The sequence below is a fragment of the Brachyistius frenatus genome, unplaced genomic scaffold, assembly GCF_029030835.1.
Source record: "Brachyistius frenatus isolate BFR_SWC_R1_liver_20210118 unplaced genomic scaffold, ASM2903083v1 Contig_10, whole genome shotgun sequence".
Lineage (NCBI taxonomy): Eukaryota > Metazoa > Chordata > Actinopteri > Embiotocidae > Brachyistius > Brachyistius frenatus.
In genome coordinates this window covers 3,320,628-3,338,662 of record NW_027210609.1, presented here as the reverse complement: position 1 = coordinate 3,338,662, position 18,035 = coordinate 3,320,628, and the positions used below count along the sequence as shown (strand labels likewise).

The following is an 18,035-nucleotide window of genomic DNA, read 5'->3' as shown; positions in this document are numbered from 1 at the left end:
AAAAAAAATTTAAAAAAAGCTTTTAATGAGTTAAATGTTTCCTTTATTTTGTTAATTCTAAACAAACACAACTTTCAGCTCGATTAGAAATAGTGATGCTGGCTTTATTAGTGCCATATGTGTTCAGTTTGTTTCTTTCTTTGCCTCAGTGTGTGTGCGCACATGTTTTTATATCCAAGTGTGGACATAAAACTGAATACACACCAACCCATAGGGACATGTGTCACTGTGGGGACCAAAATTGAGGTCCCCAAAGGTACAGGCGCTTTTTGAGGGTTAAAACTTGGTTTCATGGTAGGGTTAAAATTAGATTCAGGGGTTAAGGCTAGGCATTTAGTTGTGATTGTTAAGCTGCTTGGGAATGCATTACGTCAATAAAAAAAAACCCATAGGTATAGTAACACAAACATGTGTCTGTGTAATGATTAGTCAATTCCCCAATACTATATGCGACATCAACAGATTTGGCTCAAAGTGCCTAATGGGTAACAATCCGCTTAAACACACACAGTCAAACTGTCCCTGTTTAATCACCATGGCAACCAAGATGACATCTGAAGGATTCTTAGGGGAATTAGTTTGCATTACTATAATAAGATCAGAAGCTTTTGGATTAGAGAAAATCCAATTCGCTCATTCTGACGTGGAAAATAAAAATAAATGTCTGTTAACTCCATACTGTTTTGTTAAGATTGTTCGGTTTTATGTGATCATCCTGCTCCAGTGGGTTGCTGCCAATTTACCTCAGGTCTTATCACGTGTCAGCAGAATTAAACACAATCATCTTCTGATATTGAAGATATCACATGTGGATACATAGCAATATACAGTGCATCCGGAAAGTATTCACAGAGCTTCACTTTTTCCACATTTTGTTATGTTACAGCCTTATTCCAAAATGGTTCAAATTCATTTTTTTCCTCAAAATTCTACACACAATATCCCATTGTGACAAAGTGGAAAAAGTTTGATTTTAATTTTTGCAAATCTATCAAAAATAAAGAACAAAAATATAACATGTACATAAGGATTCCCAGCCTTTGCTCAATACTTTGTTGAAACACCTTTGACAGCAATTACAGCCTCAAGTCTTTTTGAGTATGATGCTACAAGCTTGGCACACCTATTTTTGGGCAGTTTCTCCCATTCTTCTTTGCAGGACCTCTCAAGCTCCATCAGGTTGGATGGGGAGCGTCGGTGGACAGCCATTTTCAGATCTCTCCAGAGATGTTCAATCGGTTTCAAGCCTGGGCTCTGGCTGGGCCTCTCAAGGACATTCACAGAGTTGTCCCGAAGCCGCTCCTTTGTTATCTTGGCTGTGTGCTCAGGGTCGTTGTCCTTCTGGAAGGTTCTCCTCTCTTCACAGAGCAACGCTGGAGCTCTGTCAGAGTGACCATCGGGTTCTTGGTCACCTCCCTGACTAAGGCCCTTCTCCCCTGATCGCTCAGTTTGGCCGGGCGGCCAACTCTAGGAAGAGTCCTGGTGGTTCCAAACTTCTTCCATTTACGGATGATGGAGGCCACTGTGCTCATTGGGACCTTCAATGCTGCAGACATTTTCCTATACCCTTCCCCAGATCTGTTCCTCGATACAATCCTGTCTCAGAGGTCTACAGACAATTCCTTGGACTTCATGGCTTGGTTTGTGCTCTGACATGCACTGTCAACTGTGGGACCTTATATAGACGGTGCGTGTCTTTCCAAATCATGTCCAATCAACTGAATTTACCAGGTGGACTCCAATCAAGTTGTAGAAACATCTCAAGGATGATCAGTGGGAACAGGATGCACCTGAGCTCAATTTTGAGTATCATGGCAAAGGCTGTGAATACTTATGCACGTGATTTTTTTATTTTTAGTTTTTTATTTGTAATAGATTTGCAAAAATTTCTAAAAAAAACTTTTCTCACATTATCATTATGGGCTATTGTGTGTAGAATTTTGAGGAAAAAAATGAATTTAATCCATTTTGGAATAAGGCTGTAATATAACAAAATGTGTAAAAAGTGAAGCGCTGTGAATACTTTCCGGATGCACTGTACCAACAACCCCAGTCACAAGGTTTTGTAGCTTAACTATGTCTTTTACTAGCATTTTACAACATTTTGCCAAATCTACTTGACTGTTTTGACTGAAAAGTAAAAACAAGTTACTGGAGTAGCTCAGTACCACACTTACAGTATATCTGCAGTTTCAATACAAAGCTAGATTAGCAGCCTGTTAGCTTAGCTTTGCATAACGACTGGAAACAAGGGCAATGGCTCGGGTGTAGGTCCAAGAGTTCAAAACAATTCTCTACCAGCTGTGTGTTGGTCGTACTTCTATTTTAGAACAGTTTAAACTAATGAGGCCCGGTGTAACGTGAAATATTGAGCTGTAGAGGTGTTGGTAGGTGTGGTTACCTTAGCTTAGCATAAAGACTGAAAACTGAGTCAGCGCCGTTAAAAGGATACAAACTCTGCCGACAAGCAACACATTGTTTTTTACTTTGTATTTAGGAGGATTTAATAATGAAGACATAACACGTTAATTAAGCTTCTAAATTGGCTTAACTCTCAGAACATAATCATATTTGTCAAAATGTCTAACTATTCATTTAACTGTTGCATTATACCTTCAATTTCTTGAATTTATTTGGCTGCTCTTTCTGGAGGATATGAAAAGTTAACGTCTTGGGTTTTTCCTATCTATAATAGATTTTTCTCAGAGTCTATCTTTAAGGCCATGTTGGATTCAATTTAATACAAATACCCTAACACAGTTCATGTATTAATATCATTGTACTGAGCACAAATTTAACCCTTGATTTTGACAATATTGCTCAACTCTATCTGTCTTTTAAAAGATTTAACACTTAGGTCAGTCTGACCCTGAGCTATATGACCAATTTGCGTTTTGTTATGAAACAGAGTGTATGCTGATGCCCTGGACTGTGATATATAATAATGATTGGTATTATTTTCTTGACCAAGACTACTATTACTATTTACTATTATTGCTTAACACGCATAAGACTATACTTTACTATACTAAATTTTTCACATAAACCAAACCAGGTACCTTTATACCTCCTTCAAGAAGACTCATTCAAGAAGCTATGTTAAACTTAATATTTGATGTACCTCTCGGTCCTTATGGTGAAATTTGGGTATCTTAATGCCGACAAACACAAGTCAGGCAAAAAGGTCATGGGCAACATTTCCATGAAAATTTTAAATAAAATAATGCATATTTATTCTATAAAACTGCTGTTATTATCTTGTGATTGTGTTTTTGCTTCTTACTAATTGGCAACATTTACATGCAATAATTATAATTATTTGTCTGTATCTTGCAGATACAGATACAGGTTGTTTTTAGTTTTTACAAAAATCCAGACTAATACACAGAAAACAGGGTATTTCTGTTTTGAGATTTGCCTCTACCTTGTGTTTTCTAAGTGAACTGCAGCTCTAGCATATCCCATGTTAGGCTTATCACTTGCTGTTCAACTGGCTGAAAATGCAGAGGATGACATGATGTAAGTTGTCTGATGAGTTTATCTTACTTCCTTTTATTTTATTTACAATGTTAAAACAGTGCAGCCAAACAAAAAAATAAATAAAACACTAAATCATGACCAAAAAAAAACATAAGTGGGACCGTCAGAACAGCAACAGGACCTTCATGCAGCAAATATGATTGTCCAGCAATACCTAAAAAAACAAGATGACTCTTCATGCTTTACAGCCACGTCATCGACCCAAATTAGGTCCAAAGAAAGTTCGTCTGGTTCCGACATATTCTGATCTCATAAAAGTCTTCCCTCTCTTTGTGTTGCTTCAGTGTTGAGGGATGATTGCTTGTTCACAGGTGTCCAGCAGATGTTTCAGGGCAGCATGATCTAATTTGCAGTAGCCTTGTGTTTGTAACCAGCAGATCAACACCTGCCGCTTCTACAGTAAGGCACTTGTAAGCAATTAGAAATGTCAGTACTGAAATTAATTGCACCCTAAATGGTATGGGTGGAGCACATGAGCAGGAACGGGTTAATACAGTCCAACCAATAGATTGACAATGACAGTATTTATACAGAGGTCATGATGTGTCCTGCTGGAATATCTTTACAATATGTCTCTGTAAAAAGAAAAAAAAAAAAAAAAGTGGTGTCATTGGAAAACCTCATGTCTAATTCAGTCAGATATAATCATAAAGGTTTTACATTGAGACAATGGTATGATTTCATCCGTAACTCCTTTATACACTGAGCATATGTTGATGCCATATACGACAAGGACATCCATTAAAAAAAATAATCAATGTTAGGTTTATTAAATCAAATTCTTAAACAGCAAATGGGCAGACTACGTTTTAAATATAGCTTTGCTTTTCTGACACATTTGGTTTTCATGCGACAACAGTGTTATGGCTATGGCATGTCATAGGCTGTATCATGGTTTCAAGTTCACTCAGGCAATTGACTAACGATGTATAGTACATTTGACTGTTATAAAAACAAAAAAAAGGACAATAAAAAAAAACTAAAAAAGGCTTTGTTCTTTACCTTGAATACGCCGATACAAAAACTATCAGGTGAACTTATTTAATGGCTTGTTCAGCCAGCCAAGAGTCATCAATAAATCAGCAAGCACACAAAACAACACATTCAGTTTTACATAGTGACATCTTCCCAGTGTTTACTGGTGCTAACTATGTTGTAAAAGAAAACCCCCAAACATCATTTATATTTTTATATGTATATAAATGCACATTTTCATTGCCCATATCAGTCGTCAGTCTTACAGTAGTTAAGGCAAAAAATAGTCTTTGTCACGGGCAGTGGCTTCTTTATCAACAATGTCCAGTAATGTTTGTATACAGCCAATAATATTGTGTATGTTTGTGCATTCATGCATGTCTTTGATTTTCAGTCCTCCTTTGTTCTGCCACTCAACACTGATGATAGACAGGGAAGCATCAACGCTCCGTGTAGGCTGGGAAACACATTGAGCAGCTAGACTGGTTCGAATATTGTTGTGGGCCTTCAGTACTTACTGCTAAACTGTGATATACTGTAGATGCACAGCATAAACAGACTATCTATGGCCAGCCGTCAGTCGGTAAGTATGGAGAATATAGATCCAGTCACAGTGTAACAGGCCAACGTTACGCAAGTACTGACGCAGTAAAGCGTGCACAAGATTTCACGACCCCAGTCTTTGTGCACTTTTTTTTTTTTGTTTGTTTGTTTTTGTTTGTCAGTTATTCCCAATGCAGAGACTGAATGAGTGCCACACTTGAATTATTTTAGTCGGTCAGAGCTTCAAAGCGAGTTACGAGGTCCCGTCGCTCCAGTGCGTGGCCCATTCCTTTTTATGGACACCTCCTGACTTCTCAGTCTGGAACTGTGGCCGGTCCTCGCGAGGAATCTTCACCGCGTGGTACTGAGGCAGTTTGTCTTTGTATTGAGCCCGTCGGAAGAAGCCACACTGTTGGCGCAGGAAGGAAAGCAGATACACGTGCAGGCAGAAGACGAAAAGGGTAGATGGATGGAGCGGGTGGAAAGGAAGGAAAAATAATTAGTTGGTGTCATTTAAAACAATAAGATCACATTCATTAACTGCATTTGTTGCTTTTATTTTAGTAAGTGCTCTATTATTCAATATCATGCCGTTTAACAGTAGTATACTACACAATCTCATTTATTCCTTTAAGTAGGGTCTTCTTGTTCATCTCCAGACAGATGAGAAACTTTTTTTTTTATCTGACAACCTTGTGCAATCAAGGTGACATTTTAATGAAAAGGCACATCCACTCAAAAAGCACATCCACATGCTTTACGTTTCTAAATCAGCATCAAGTGCCTGTGATAGACACACCAACACAGTGAAGGGCCATTAAGAAAATGTACAGTCAATAAAATTAACAAAAACACCAAGTGATCCTAATGACAAGTGCATTCTGGCACCCGGACAAGCAAGTTGCTCATGAGATGCAAGTCAAATAGAAATGATGTTGGATAAAAAAAAACGGCATGAAAAGTACATGATGAAAATGAATGGTCTTCAAGGACAGATGCCAGAACGAACAAGTGCAGATAATTAAACAATAAGAGGCACAACACACAGCACGACAGGCATGTCAAAGCCCTGAAGGACAGACGGCTGGATGGTGTTCAAAAAGCATAGATTAACCAGGAAAACTATTTTGAATAGAGGAAACCGTTTTAAATCAAATGTATAGACTCAAACCAACATTTCTGCTTGAATGAATTGCGTATGTATAATATTAAAGGCTATAAGCACAACTAGCTGCCTTGCTGTTGCGATCCATGAAGAACAGTTTACGGTTGTGACCACAACTGACCATTTGCTTAACCCCTCCCCGGAAAGAGCAATCATCCATTCAAAGCCTTAGGAACAGTAACTAGACATGGCAGGCCTGTAAAACTTTGGATTTCTCCATAGAACAAGTCTGATTCTACATTTTTACATATCACACTAATAATACTTGGACGTAGGAGCTCCACAGTTCAATATATGAACTATATTGGAAAGTTAATTAACATATTTGTATATGGATCAATAAAGGATGCAGAATTTCAATCATATTATTTCCACAATAACATGTGCTGTACGTAGGTAACAAATACACATCCATTACCTGTTTAACAGGGTTCTTGTTTTAAAACGAGTTGAAGGGAAACACTAAAAAAAAAGGCACCTATAGATGGTGCTTTCAACCAATTCATAGCGCAATCTTTAGCTTAGTTAGCTAGCTGGCTACAACTATAAATCTGCCAGAGACCGTTCTCTCTTAAAAGTCAGCAGTCGCTGACTGGAAATGAGAAACCAACTTCTTTTGTTTAAGTTTAAGGATAAATCTTAAAAAAAAAAAAAAGAGAGAGAATACAAAGAAGTTGGAGTGGTAAATCTGTCATCGTTATCACTGTAAACTCCCCAGCTAATACACGTTTAAGCATGGAAAACTTGCCAAGCACAGCAACAGTATCTGAGGGGAGCAGGGCTTAGCAAAAGGTCAATTACCCTCCATCTCGGGTATTGCTGCTCTGACATCACCTCACTTTTGGGATCATTTGTGCCAAAATGTGCTCATATTTCATGCAGTAATGAACACCACCGGCCTCATAGTGGGTCGACGAGCAAAGCGACTGTGGATTTTTACCGCTTGGAGGGAGAGGAGGAGGGGAGAGCAGGCCAGAGGGAAATATTTCTTATATTATAGTTCTGATGCCTGCTTCTCCGCCTCCGAGGGTTGGACCCCCAAATGGGCACGATAGAACTCCGTCTCATAGTGTTGGCGCCGCTCACTGCGTTTGAAGAACCCACACTGAGGCAACAAATCACCACAGAGAAACAGAGGGAAACAAAGAGAGAGGCAACAGAAAGAAGATGCAGGGACAGAAAGTCCCCAGGTGGAATTGAGAGGAGACACAACAAAAAGGGAATGAGACACAGGGGACAAACACAAGTACAAGAGAGGAAAAGAACAGATGAGACTGAGCTGGAGGGAATAAAATGATTACAGGACGGATCAGAGCAGACAAAGAATTCGACTGTCATGGAGAGTGAGGAAGAAATTCCAGAGTAAGACCAAGTGCAGAGACAGGAAGTGACACCTTCAGAGACCTCGTTTATATTGGCTGCTGAACTGTGGTGGAAAATAAGTCCAAGTGCATTTACTTGTTGTAATTTTGAATAGCCAGTACATTACTTTCATCGTCCACTACATTTCAGGGGGAGCTGTTGTGTCTTTCCCTTCACTACAATCATTGTGTAACCACAGTTACTTTTCAAACTTCAAACAATTACATAGTATGGGTTTCTTACATGTTAAAGCAATCTTTTAAACAATCCAGTAACATATAATAAAGTGATTTAGCAAATTCTGCAAGATCAGTAAACTTTTGCACCTATCAGAGGATTCTGGTAACAACACTTTTGTACTTTTACACAAGTAAGTTTTAAATACTACATAACAGTATTTCTCCAACTAAGAACGTTGAGGCTCAACTATTGCTGTTCACTAAATCAGTTTTACATCCTAATTTCAAGCATTTTAATGGTCTACCACAAAGACTTTCAGTACTGTTAAAAGACCTGAAAAGACCTGTAATTTAATTAAGAATCTTGAAAGATGTGAGAACGCACATAAAGGTGCAAGCACGGTCAATGTGTTGCAAAATGCGTGAGAGTTTGGTACTCTGTGAGTTACCTTCCACAGTATGCAGACCAGAAGAGTCAGCAGCAGGATGCCTGCCAAGATGGCTATTAGGATGATCCACCAGGGGATCCAGTACTGATCAGCAAGACCAGGCTCAGGATAAATCATCACCGGAACCTGGAGAGGATTCACAGTGCAAAATTGAAAGAAATACGGGAGATATTTATCGCTGCAAGTTCTGAAATAATCTGCGACTCTGTGCTTTCATGCACATTTGTTAGTTATTGCCTTGTATTTGTGCTGCCAAATTAAATGCCTAAGTACATGATCCATAACAATAACAGCTGCTCAAGGTAGTCAAAAGGTAGTCAAAGTGTTTTATTAAAAAGGTCTACCTGTGCAGCAGCATCCTTGAGGACCAGGTGTTTGATGCTGGACTTCACAGTGATGTTGGCTCTGACCAGCAGCTCCAGAGCGCTAACTGCAGGAAACTCCTGAGACAAAGCAAGAGAAACCACTGTCAGTAGGTGAAAGAGAACAGGTGAAACTAATGAATGGCACGGTAGATTTTGGGATATATTCTCTGGTTGATTTAAAATTGCATAATGTTATTTTTCTGGTGGGCAGACTAATATTTTATCTTACACACACTGTGCTCAGACACAAAACCATTACATCATATAAACTACAATTACCATCTGACATTTTGGGCGATTTCGCCAACCAATCAAATTGCAGATTACATCTGCGTCTACATAAATATTGAGTTTTATGTAGTGAAGACTATAGTGGAATTTAGACACTGATTCTGATAGAACACCAAGTTGTAAAAGGACAGTGGACAATGACTCAAAGTTGTTGCTGCAAACCCAATCAGCACAGTTTCAAGGTGGACACCCAAGATTACTGTCACCAATTTAGTTTCCAATAAAAATGTGAAATATGGTCACTATCACCCTTTCTGTTTCTGAGACATGGTGTTGAATAATGGCAAGAAAAGGATTCTTGCTCAACAGCGAAGTTGACCTTAGGGATAAAAGAATTTCTCACTTCTCACAAATTCTGTCATGAATAGCATAACAATTCTTGAGTTATGGCCACAAACTTAAAGCCAAGTGAACATCTGTACCAAATTTGAGGAAGTCTATAGACAGTAGGGACATTTTGATAATTATAATAACATTATAAATAATTTTAATAACGTTGTTAAATAATAAAATTATAATAATTTCTGAGTTCCGAATGAGTTTCCAAAAAACGTCCATCCGTCATTTTTAAACTAAAATATTGAATCTATATTCTTTGTTACTCTACGACCCAGAGGATAATAAACATGCCTGTGACTCAGAGGCCAAGCAGATTACTGAGTCCCTTAATATATAAACTTCCTAACATCTTTCATTTATGGTCATGTACATGCACTTGCTGCTGTTATCACTCATTCACTTGCATTAGCCATGTACTGAGATGAATGCGAGTGCCAGCAGCAGTCAGTAACAGTTGGACTGAAACTGAGATTGTGAGTAATGTACAGAAAGGTGCTGATGTAAAGATGTTTCTACCTCTATGAAACTGCTGTTCCACAGCCTGGCATGGATCTTGAGGACAGCCTGACCAGAGAAGCTGTGGAGAGGACACTGGAACAGCACACAGCGTGCCGAGCCCAAGAGACAATCCTGTAGAACAAAATGACAACTGAGCACTCTGGGGTACGTTGCTAATTAAACTGGTGCCACATAAACAGCTATAAAAGCAAAAGTAACAGATCCTGCAACTCTTTATTTGTGTATCTACATTCTAAGGTTCAGTCGCCTGTGTTTATTAGCAGGGAGTTAGATCATTTTTCTCTCCTGGCTTTCTCCTCGTACCAGTTTGAGCGATTTGCGTCTCTCTGAAGCTGCCACAGCTGGTGTGGTTCGTCCCACGCTGCCTTTTGTCGTCACTTTGCCTTCCTCCTCCGGGTGGGAGCGCCGTGTTCTGTTGGTCTGTTGAAAGAAAGTTTGTTTGGACATAAAGGATGTTGTTTTCGAAGTCCTTCTAATGACATGTTCTATCCAAATCCAGAAACAAATCATTTAACCACACTGATGTTTTGCTGAATAGTTGACATCCTCTGTATGTGTCTCATGAAGGACGCATTCCTCAACATTTTAGAGAAATTTTATCATGCTCTCCATTTCGCACACTTGTTTGTGTATAATATCCATAAACAAATGTGCTTGTTCTTTGTTGTTGTTGTGGCAGATTATCATCCATTTACCACATGATTGACAGGCTGTGGAAGCTCTGCAGATGAGGAGCTCTGCAGCTTCAGAGGATTCAAGGCTCCTGCGGGGGTGCAGTGGGTGTCTGGGTGGCCCTCAAATTTCAGGCTGGCGGGATACAGGAGCCACTTCTCATTGGCCAGCTCAAGCGGCCACATGATGTTGAGGAAGGCAGAGCCGAGCGTCTGCAGAGCTTGCCCAGGATTAGCAACCTGACAGGAAAAAAGATGTACAGTATATTATATAAGAAAGTATAATTGTTGGCAGTTTTTATTCTTGTTTCTTTTTTTTTGTATTGTACTGAAAGCACATCTGTAAATGTTTTATGTGTTTTTGCCAGACAGATTATATTAAGATATCTTTCTTCCTTCTATCAAATCATTTAATTAATCTAAGTTAAATACTAATTACTTATTGTTTAATTTCTCAAACATAACAATGATCACTTGTTTACGCGTAGCAAGCACGTACAGACACGAGAGCATCCCAGACAAACACAAACTCTTCCCTCACCACAAACTCAAAATCCACAGGGCTGCCAATGTCCTCCAGTCTGGTCATGGCACTCTCTCCCCTCACTGTGCCGCTGAAGAACAGCTGGTGAGGACGAGCGAGTCTACGGCAAAATACGATCACATTCGAGTGTCAGACAGCTGAATAAAGAATCACACAGCATCATTGGTAGCTTTGTTGCTTTCACCAGTGAGCAAGGCTGAAATCACAGCACGTCCCTCACAACTACTATTAAGCAATTTTAATTTAATTATGCCTAAAAACTTGAATTAATTTTTGGTCTGAAAGCAGCCATTAGGTTTTCAAATACGTAAAAGCATGGCTTTTTAGTCATTTCAAACCGAAATTCCAAACACTGTTTGAACCCACAGGACTTTTTAGATCCTCTGGAGATGATCCACAAGTTTCCAGAGGAAGTTAGTCGCATGTTAGGCTGAATTTTGGGGAAACCAGTATAAAATTATGCACAATAAATCTATATTATTTCCATTTATTGGGATGGTGCAGACATAAAACTATGGTTTCCTGGGTTTAAACATCACCCTCAATGTAAAACATAATACAGCCTCAATAAGGAGTTTGCACTGTTTACTCACCCACTGACAGACAGAGGGAGCTCTATCACAACTTTAGCATAAGCTGTGACTGGATCCAAGTCAGGCTGCTCACTGATACTGAGGAAAAAACAATGAACAAATTCATATCAAAGATTTATTTGTTCTAAGTAAGCCACATGCGTAAATTAAAGTGATCGAAACCTTGACTCGGCTTAAAACACTGATCCATGTTGTCACATTACTGTCAGAGAAAATACGACTTACGTTGTCAGTAAGAGATCTGCCGTCAACTCAGTGGTCTCTATGGTGATGTTAGATGTGCTCAAGTTGATGGAGAATTTAAGCTGAACAAACATACATAAATACATCAAGTGAACAGACAAAATAAAGACCGTTACTGAGCAAAAAGGTATTTTATTGATGGTCCTGCTTGTATTTTGTCGTTTGAAACTTTAATGAAAAGAGAATGATTTTGTTCCCTGTCAGGATGCAATGTTGTTCCATAAAATTATCATTTTGTTTTAGTGGGTTTCAACTCCTAAAATGATATGATAAAAATACTGCATGCAATATATTGTTATGACAATAAGTTGTATGATGTTAATATTTTGAAAAACTTACCTTAGTGTTTCGTTTGACGGGGTTTCCCAGGTCACACTCAACTTGGGAGCCATTTTGGTTTGCTTGGCATCTCATCTATAGTTAGTCAGGATATGAAACAAAAACTTTTATAGAGAACATACCGTTTTCTAGTACATGATACCAGCTTTAAAATGCCAATTGAAGCCTGTGTTTTTCTTTGCAGGGCTCATACCTGTGGTGGGATCCTGGAGCCGGCGTACGACAACGTGTTTGGGAGGGAGATAAGCAGCTGAGCAGCGTGAGCATCATCACCATCCTCGTCAGGGTACAAAGGGTCAGAAGGCATGTTGGTAACGGTGATCTCCAGCACCACCAACCGCTGGTCTGACAAAGAAAACACCTGTACATCGTCCTCGTCTCTACATGAAGGCAAAAAAAGATGGTGGGAGCAGAGATCACATTTTAGGATAAAGTATAATTAAACAAATAGTTTATCACATTAGCGTATTAGAAAGTATACCCGACTATAAACTTGTACCAAAAAGTTAATTTAACAAAGATGAAATCAAGAAAATAGCAGCCAATAAAAACAGACATCAGTCCCACTGCGTTCACCAAATTGTGTGGGGGAGTGGGTTGCTGGGCAACAGTCTCTCAGGCAGTAGTATGTATCAACAAATCCATGCAGCTCACACAGAAAAGATTGGGCAGGTACTAACTTTGGGAGAGGGGTGAAGAGGTCGGAGTTCAGGGGTCGTGTTCCAAACTGGTAGATCAGCTTCAGGTTGCTCTGGCAGATTTTGTCGCTGCCACATCCTTCACGTAGGAAGTTCACCTTCAGCGGTTAAATGAGACAAATGTCAAGCTGTGGGTGTTTTTTTTAGCAGGTACTAAAAAAACTTTTTTTTTTTTTTCACTGTTTTTTGTACAAATAACTGATCAATGCAGAAAATAATCTACAGATGTGTCAATAATGCAAATAACTAGTAACCTTAATTGCATCACATTTTCTACATCAGTATGGTTACAAAGCCTATTTAGCAGCAGATAATAGTGGATTCAACAGTGAAAAAAACACAACACACTCACAACCTTGTATGCAGGTGAGACGGTAAAGAAGATAAATCATCATAAAACTATCTCAGTGAAGTTTGCTTTGCCTAAACTCAAGTGGGGTTCCTGTTTCTTTCCAGTGCTGCATTTAAATGAGGTTATGTAAAGTAACTGTCTTTTAACAAAAAAATCAGAACAAGCAGTACTGGAACAACAGGTTGAATCTGTGTATTTTGACAAAACATTTTATATTTCAACAAAACATACATTTTGAGCCTAAATTAATGCAGAACAACTATGCTGATGAAAAGCAGATAAGGCTTTGAGTTTTTTATGAGCAGGAGTAGCCCATAATAATCAAACCCAATCACAAATATTCTGTTTTGTTGCAGACCTCATAATGCAACGTGTTTGAGGAGGAGACACTCAGGATGGGCGGCAGCTTCTCTAGCTTCTTGGCAGAGTGTCTGTGTGGTGGCACTGGCTTGATAGTGTGGGTTATCGCCAAAGAGATGGGACGCAGTTTATCACGGATGCTCTCCTGAAAAGACAAAAAATAAAGGATTGATGGTCAACAAAAGATTTGGTCAAAGACTTAGGGTGGAAAAAAAGTGGGGATTTCTGGCTCATGTCAAAATATTTAACGGAAAGGAAGAATATTTAATACATTGAAAAAAACATTTTCTGCCCACTATAGCAAAAGAAAGAACCAAAACCACGAACTACCAGGTGTAAGTCACTGACATGCATCTGGAAGACGGCGGTGGTGCACACAGTGTGACCCTGCTGATGCAGCTCCACTTCTTCTGTCTGCGTGTACTCCGGATCCAGAGAACTGCGGCCCAGGAAGTTAACACGGTGCGGGAGGCCCAGCTTCCTGCGCTCTGTGTCGGCTTCAAAGTGCACCACAAGGGCTTGAAGGGAGTAGAATAGGTGCAATGCATAGAGGGAGAGAGAGGGATTGATTAACAGAAAATGTCAGGACACACACAGAGAGCACTTAAGGAGCCCACCAGGGGCAAAACACAGAGTAAACTCTCATCTATGGGGATGCCATATTAGACAGCTGTGCTTTATTCCTAATTAATTCATGTTACTTTCTACTGTAAATAGAAATGATTCCTGTCACTGTGGGGAGTGATATGAAGTCCCACCTGTGAGAGGAACCAAAACAGTTGTGAAAAATTAGGTGTGACTTACTAATGTGTGGTGAGTAGCGTCCTGGGTGGGCTGTAAACATGAAGCAGGCCTTGACCTCCACACTATAAAACCAACATGGTAGAGAGTGAGAAGAAAAAAAAGCATATTTTTAGAAGCTGTCAGACTACAACACTGATTGTTAAATTATATTTTCAAAAACACAGTTTAGTTATCATGGCAGTTAGCTGCAGTGTTAGTTCTTACCAGACTCCATCTCTCCCCTTGCAACTGTACTGCGCCAAATCAATGTATTGGGGGTCAATGGATATTTCTCTGACCACATGAATGACTGGACGGGACCTTGAGTACAAAGAGAATCAGAGAAAAATGTGTCAATGGAACAAATCATGAGTAACTTTTTGCAAAAGGATGAAGACAAAAGATTTATAACCCCACTTGTTCTTCACATATCTTATTCTATTATATCATATAGATGGCATGCCTTCATTGTATAATTAGTTAAAAATTTAAACAATTAAATAGATTTTGAGCCAAATGGTAAAAGATTGGACATTTTCTCACCTGTCAAATAATGATTGATATCAATATGTATTTGCCGATCTGATTTCAATGTTTAAATGAGTCTATTTCTCACCTGAAGAGAACCACCGAGTCATTAAGAGAGCCCACTGCAATATCTGGATAGTGATTGTTGTCAATATCCAAACCACCCGAGATGGAGTATCCAAAACATCTCACATCAAAGTCACGGCCGTCCAGCACCTAATGGGATACAGAAAACTGATACTCCCATCTCATCTTTTATCTTTTTTTCCCCCATTTTTATCTCCTCTGTTCAGTAATTAGGTGAAGTGAACTGACCTGAGCAGGTTTGGTCTCAATTCCAGCATGTGAGCCTCTGTAGATGAAAACTTTTCCGTCGCCATCAAACGGCGCTCCCACAGCAATATCTGAACAGATACAAAAGAAACTGATTTAAAATCTCCCAGTGCAGAACACATACTAAACACAAAATAGCATAATTGTGCCTCATATTATTAATATTGGTAACTGGTGTTACACAATGAAAACCATTTAAATCCCATTATTGTAAAGAAAGGCAGCTGAAACTGAACCCAGACTGGCTTTTTCTGTTATCACCCTCTGAAAGTTGATTACCTTTATAGTCATTCACAGCAACAGGGATTTACTTACCCATTACATGGCAGCAATAACTTTTTGTGTTAAATAATTTCAGTCTTAGATTAAAATTTAAACACATGAATGTTTAGTATACATCTGCGTTAAGAAAAAAAGTTCAGTTTCCTAAGCAAAAAATATACCATGAGCTCATTATTCACTTGTGAACTCAGTAAATAAGAAAACATTGCTCACACCTCCGTATCCATCCTGGTCCAGATCTCCGATGTTGCTGACTGTCATCCCAAACATGGAGTCATACGTCCCATTGAGACGGATGGGCCGAGCCTGATCGTCCCAGTGACCGAAGGGGTTTAGATACACATAAACAGCTCCACCGATCTCTGCTTTACGGTCGAAAAAGTTTGGAGCTCCAACAATCAGATCTGTCCAGCTGGGGACAGAAACAGAGGCAAAGAATTACAAATAATACAACCCCTAAAACATCCTGTTTTTACAGTACATTACAGTACATTCACTCCTCTATTTAAACACAATTTTGAGGTACTTTACTTGAGTATCTCCATTTTATTCTACTTTAAACTACTCTATATTTCCAGGGCTTTTTACTTGGCAATAGCTATGGGTAACTTTCACGATTTAAATGGATAAAATTAACAATTGTCACTGATTAAAGTACCCAGGTCTTGCAACTTGTCTTTATACTGAAGAAACTATAGGATAGGTAATTCGCCAAAATGACATGTGAATGTTGCAGATGACCAGCGACAGGTATGCCAGATCTTTGTCATCATGGTAACAGGAACAAATGTGTGGTTAAAATTGTGACACGGTCAAAGTTTGGTTAAGTTTAGACACCAACACCATTTGGTTGGGTTTAGGAAAAGATCATAGTTTGGGTTAAAATAGGTACATTTATGTTAAGGCATACGTTTCGTACGAGACATACCTAAATTAAATACGCTACGTAAGCTAAGTTATGTAATGAGTTAAAATAAGGCAACGTTGACATTGGTCTTCTTTGTGACCCCCCAAAAAAATGTCTCCTGTAAAGTCTTGTGTCTGTGTCAGACCAACCCAGCCCAGGAAAAGGCTTTGTCATTCTATATACTACGTCACTTGACTTCCTGCTCTGCTCCCATCATGATTACTGCAAAAAATAGAGGCAGGAAAAAAATTGAAGTACGGGTCAGATTAACCTGCTTGTAAAGAGGACCTATGCAGCTGTGTTTTTGTGGGGCATTATCTGAAATACTGTGAACATATTAATTCAGCCAGTAAAATTCTCCACTAATATATGTAAAAGTGCAGAAACCAGTTCTGCCTACGAGTACTTTTAGTTATGACACTCAGATTTCTGTATTTTTACTTGAGCAAAATTTGTAAAATGACAAACGTTTACTCATAGTAGAGTATTTCCATGTTATAATAACACTGGTCACCAAGTTCTGTTTCATGATGAAAACCCAGACTTCTCACCCATCCCTGTTGAGATCCGTGGTGGCCACTGAATACCCAAATGAAGACGCCAGCTCTTCCCCCCAGAAGATGTGCTGTGGCACCAGCCGATACACGTTATCCTTCCTCAGCAGCACCACCGCTCCTGTGTGATTGGCCCGAGGTGCACCAGCCACAAAGGTCAGCTCCCCGAGGCTCATAATGCCCATGGCGGAGTCCACAGAAAACCCTGAAAGAAGATGAAGAAGACGAAGAAGGAGGAAGGCAGGGCGGAGGAGACGGAAGGATCAGGGGTTAGTATTGACCGTGAGGTTCCGGGGCTCATCTCCTCTGTGTGCGCCATGTTCTACTCATCTTCTCACTAATGAAATGTGTGCCTTAAGTGACTATTGACTTTATGCCAAACTCGTGATGGGTGTAAATGTCTTGTGTGCTGTGTTTGCGAATTGGTGTGTGTCCACTGGCAAAAGTAAACGGCCGATTGTGACAGTAACAGAAGATGTATTGGTCTTCGTCTAATGTCTCAAGAGATTCATGATGCTGGTGCAGGCAGTGTGTAAACATAGCAAGAGGACATTAATCAGATTTATTGCCTCAAGCTTCTCCTTTTGTGAGTGTGCTTTGTGAAAATGAACATCTGTATGTGTGTGTGTGTGTGTGTGTGTGTGTGTGTGCGAAGGAATGTGAGGATGCTCTCGCATGTAAATCAGGTCAAGCAAAGGAGGGAGTCGAAAGAGGAGGCGGATGTTGAGTGCTGGACAACATTGTGTTAAAAAATTTCTTATCAAACTGTGAAAAATGACACATCATATCAAACATTTCGACTGAACACAAGCAACCACATGCATTTGCTTTGCTAGTTTAAAAAGCAGACGGAGGGTGTGAAAAGGGGGGATGATAGTCCACCAGGACACATTTGTTAGTCCTGAGTAAACATGCAGAGGGAGACAAAACAGACACAGTGAGCAGCTCCAGGGTGGCAGGTGTGGAATGCAACATTGCAGCTCCAATAAAACCAACGGGTGGAGACACGGTGCTACTTTTTCTACACAGGGTGGCTTTTAACACAAAGGCCTGCAACAAGCTCGATACTGTAAAGCTAAATAGGGAATAGAGGCTTAATGGAGCACAGGGTTTTTAAAGCA

General features: G+C 39.5%; 1 protein-coding gene across 6 annotated transcripts in view; it reads right to left on the bottom strand.

Moving 5' to 3' along the window:
* Nucleotides 1-3,532: 3,532 nt before the first annotated feature.
* itga7 (integrin, alpha 7) overlaps nucleotides 3,533-18,035 on the bottom strand; it is a 35,560-nt gene continuing 21,057 nt past the window's right edge. For 3 of the 6 annotated variants that reach the window (XM_069690906.1, XM_069690908.1, XM_069690911.1), the window contains 20 exons: nucleotides 16,912-17,119; nucleotides 15,669-15,865; nucleotides 15,154-15,242; nucleotides 14,927-15,054; nucleotides 14,536-14,631; nucleotides 14,332-14,393; nucleotides 13,858-14,045; nucleotides 13,526-13,672; nucleotides 12,798-12,913; nucleotides 12,311-12,497; nucleotides 12,118-12,192; nucleotides 11,761-11,840; nucleotides 11,536-11,613; nucleotides 10,940-11,042; nucleotides 10,423-10,638; nucleotides 10,031-10,147; nucleotides 9,725-9,838; nucleotides 8,558-8,656; nucleotides 8,214-8,339; nucleotides 3,533-5,467 (listed from right to left, as the gene is read on the bottom strand). In XM_069690906.1, the coding sequence (XP_069547007.1) occupies nucleotides 5,312-5,467; nucleotides 8,214-8,339; nucleotides 8,558-8,656; nucleotides 9,725-9,838; nucleotides 10,031-10,147; nucleotides 10,423-10,638; nucleotides 10,940-11,042; nucleotides 11,536-11,613; nucleotides 11,761-11,840; nucleotides 12,118-12,192; nucleotides 12,311-12,497; nucleotides 12,798-12,913; nucleotides 13,526-13,672; nucleotides 13,858-14,045; nucleotides 14,332-14,393; nucleotides 14,536-14,631; nucleotides 14,927-15,054; nucleotides 15,154-15,242; nucleotides 15,669-15,865; nucleotides 16,912-17,119 (2,582 nt within the window). In that variant the 3' untranslated portion in view covers nucleotides 3,533-5,311. Of the gene's footprint in view, nucleotides 5,468-7,163; nucleotides 7,329-8,213; nucleotides 8,340-8,557; nucleotides 8,657-9,724; nucleotides 9,839-10,030; nucleotides 10,148-10,422; nucleotides 10,639-10,939; nucleotides 11,043-11,535; nucleotides 11,614-11,760; nucleotides 11,841-12,117; nucleotides 12,193-12,310; nucleotides 12,498-12,797; nucleotides 12,914-13,525; nucleotides 13,673-13,857; nucleotides 14,046-14,331; nucleotides 14,394-14,535; nucleotides 14,632-14,926; nucleotides 15,055-15,153; nucleotides 15,243-15,668; nucleotides 15,866-16,911; nucleotides 17,120-18,035 lie in introns of all 6 variants that reach the window. The other 3 variants (XM_069690907.1, XM_069690909.1, XR_011310596.1) reach the window with 2 other exon arrangements.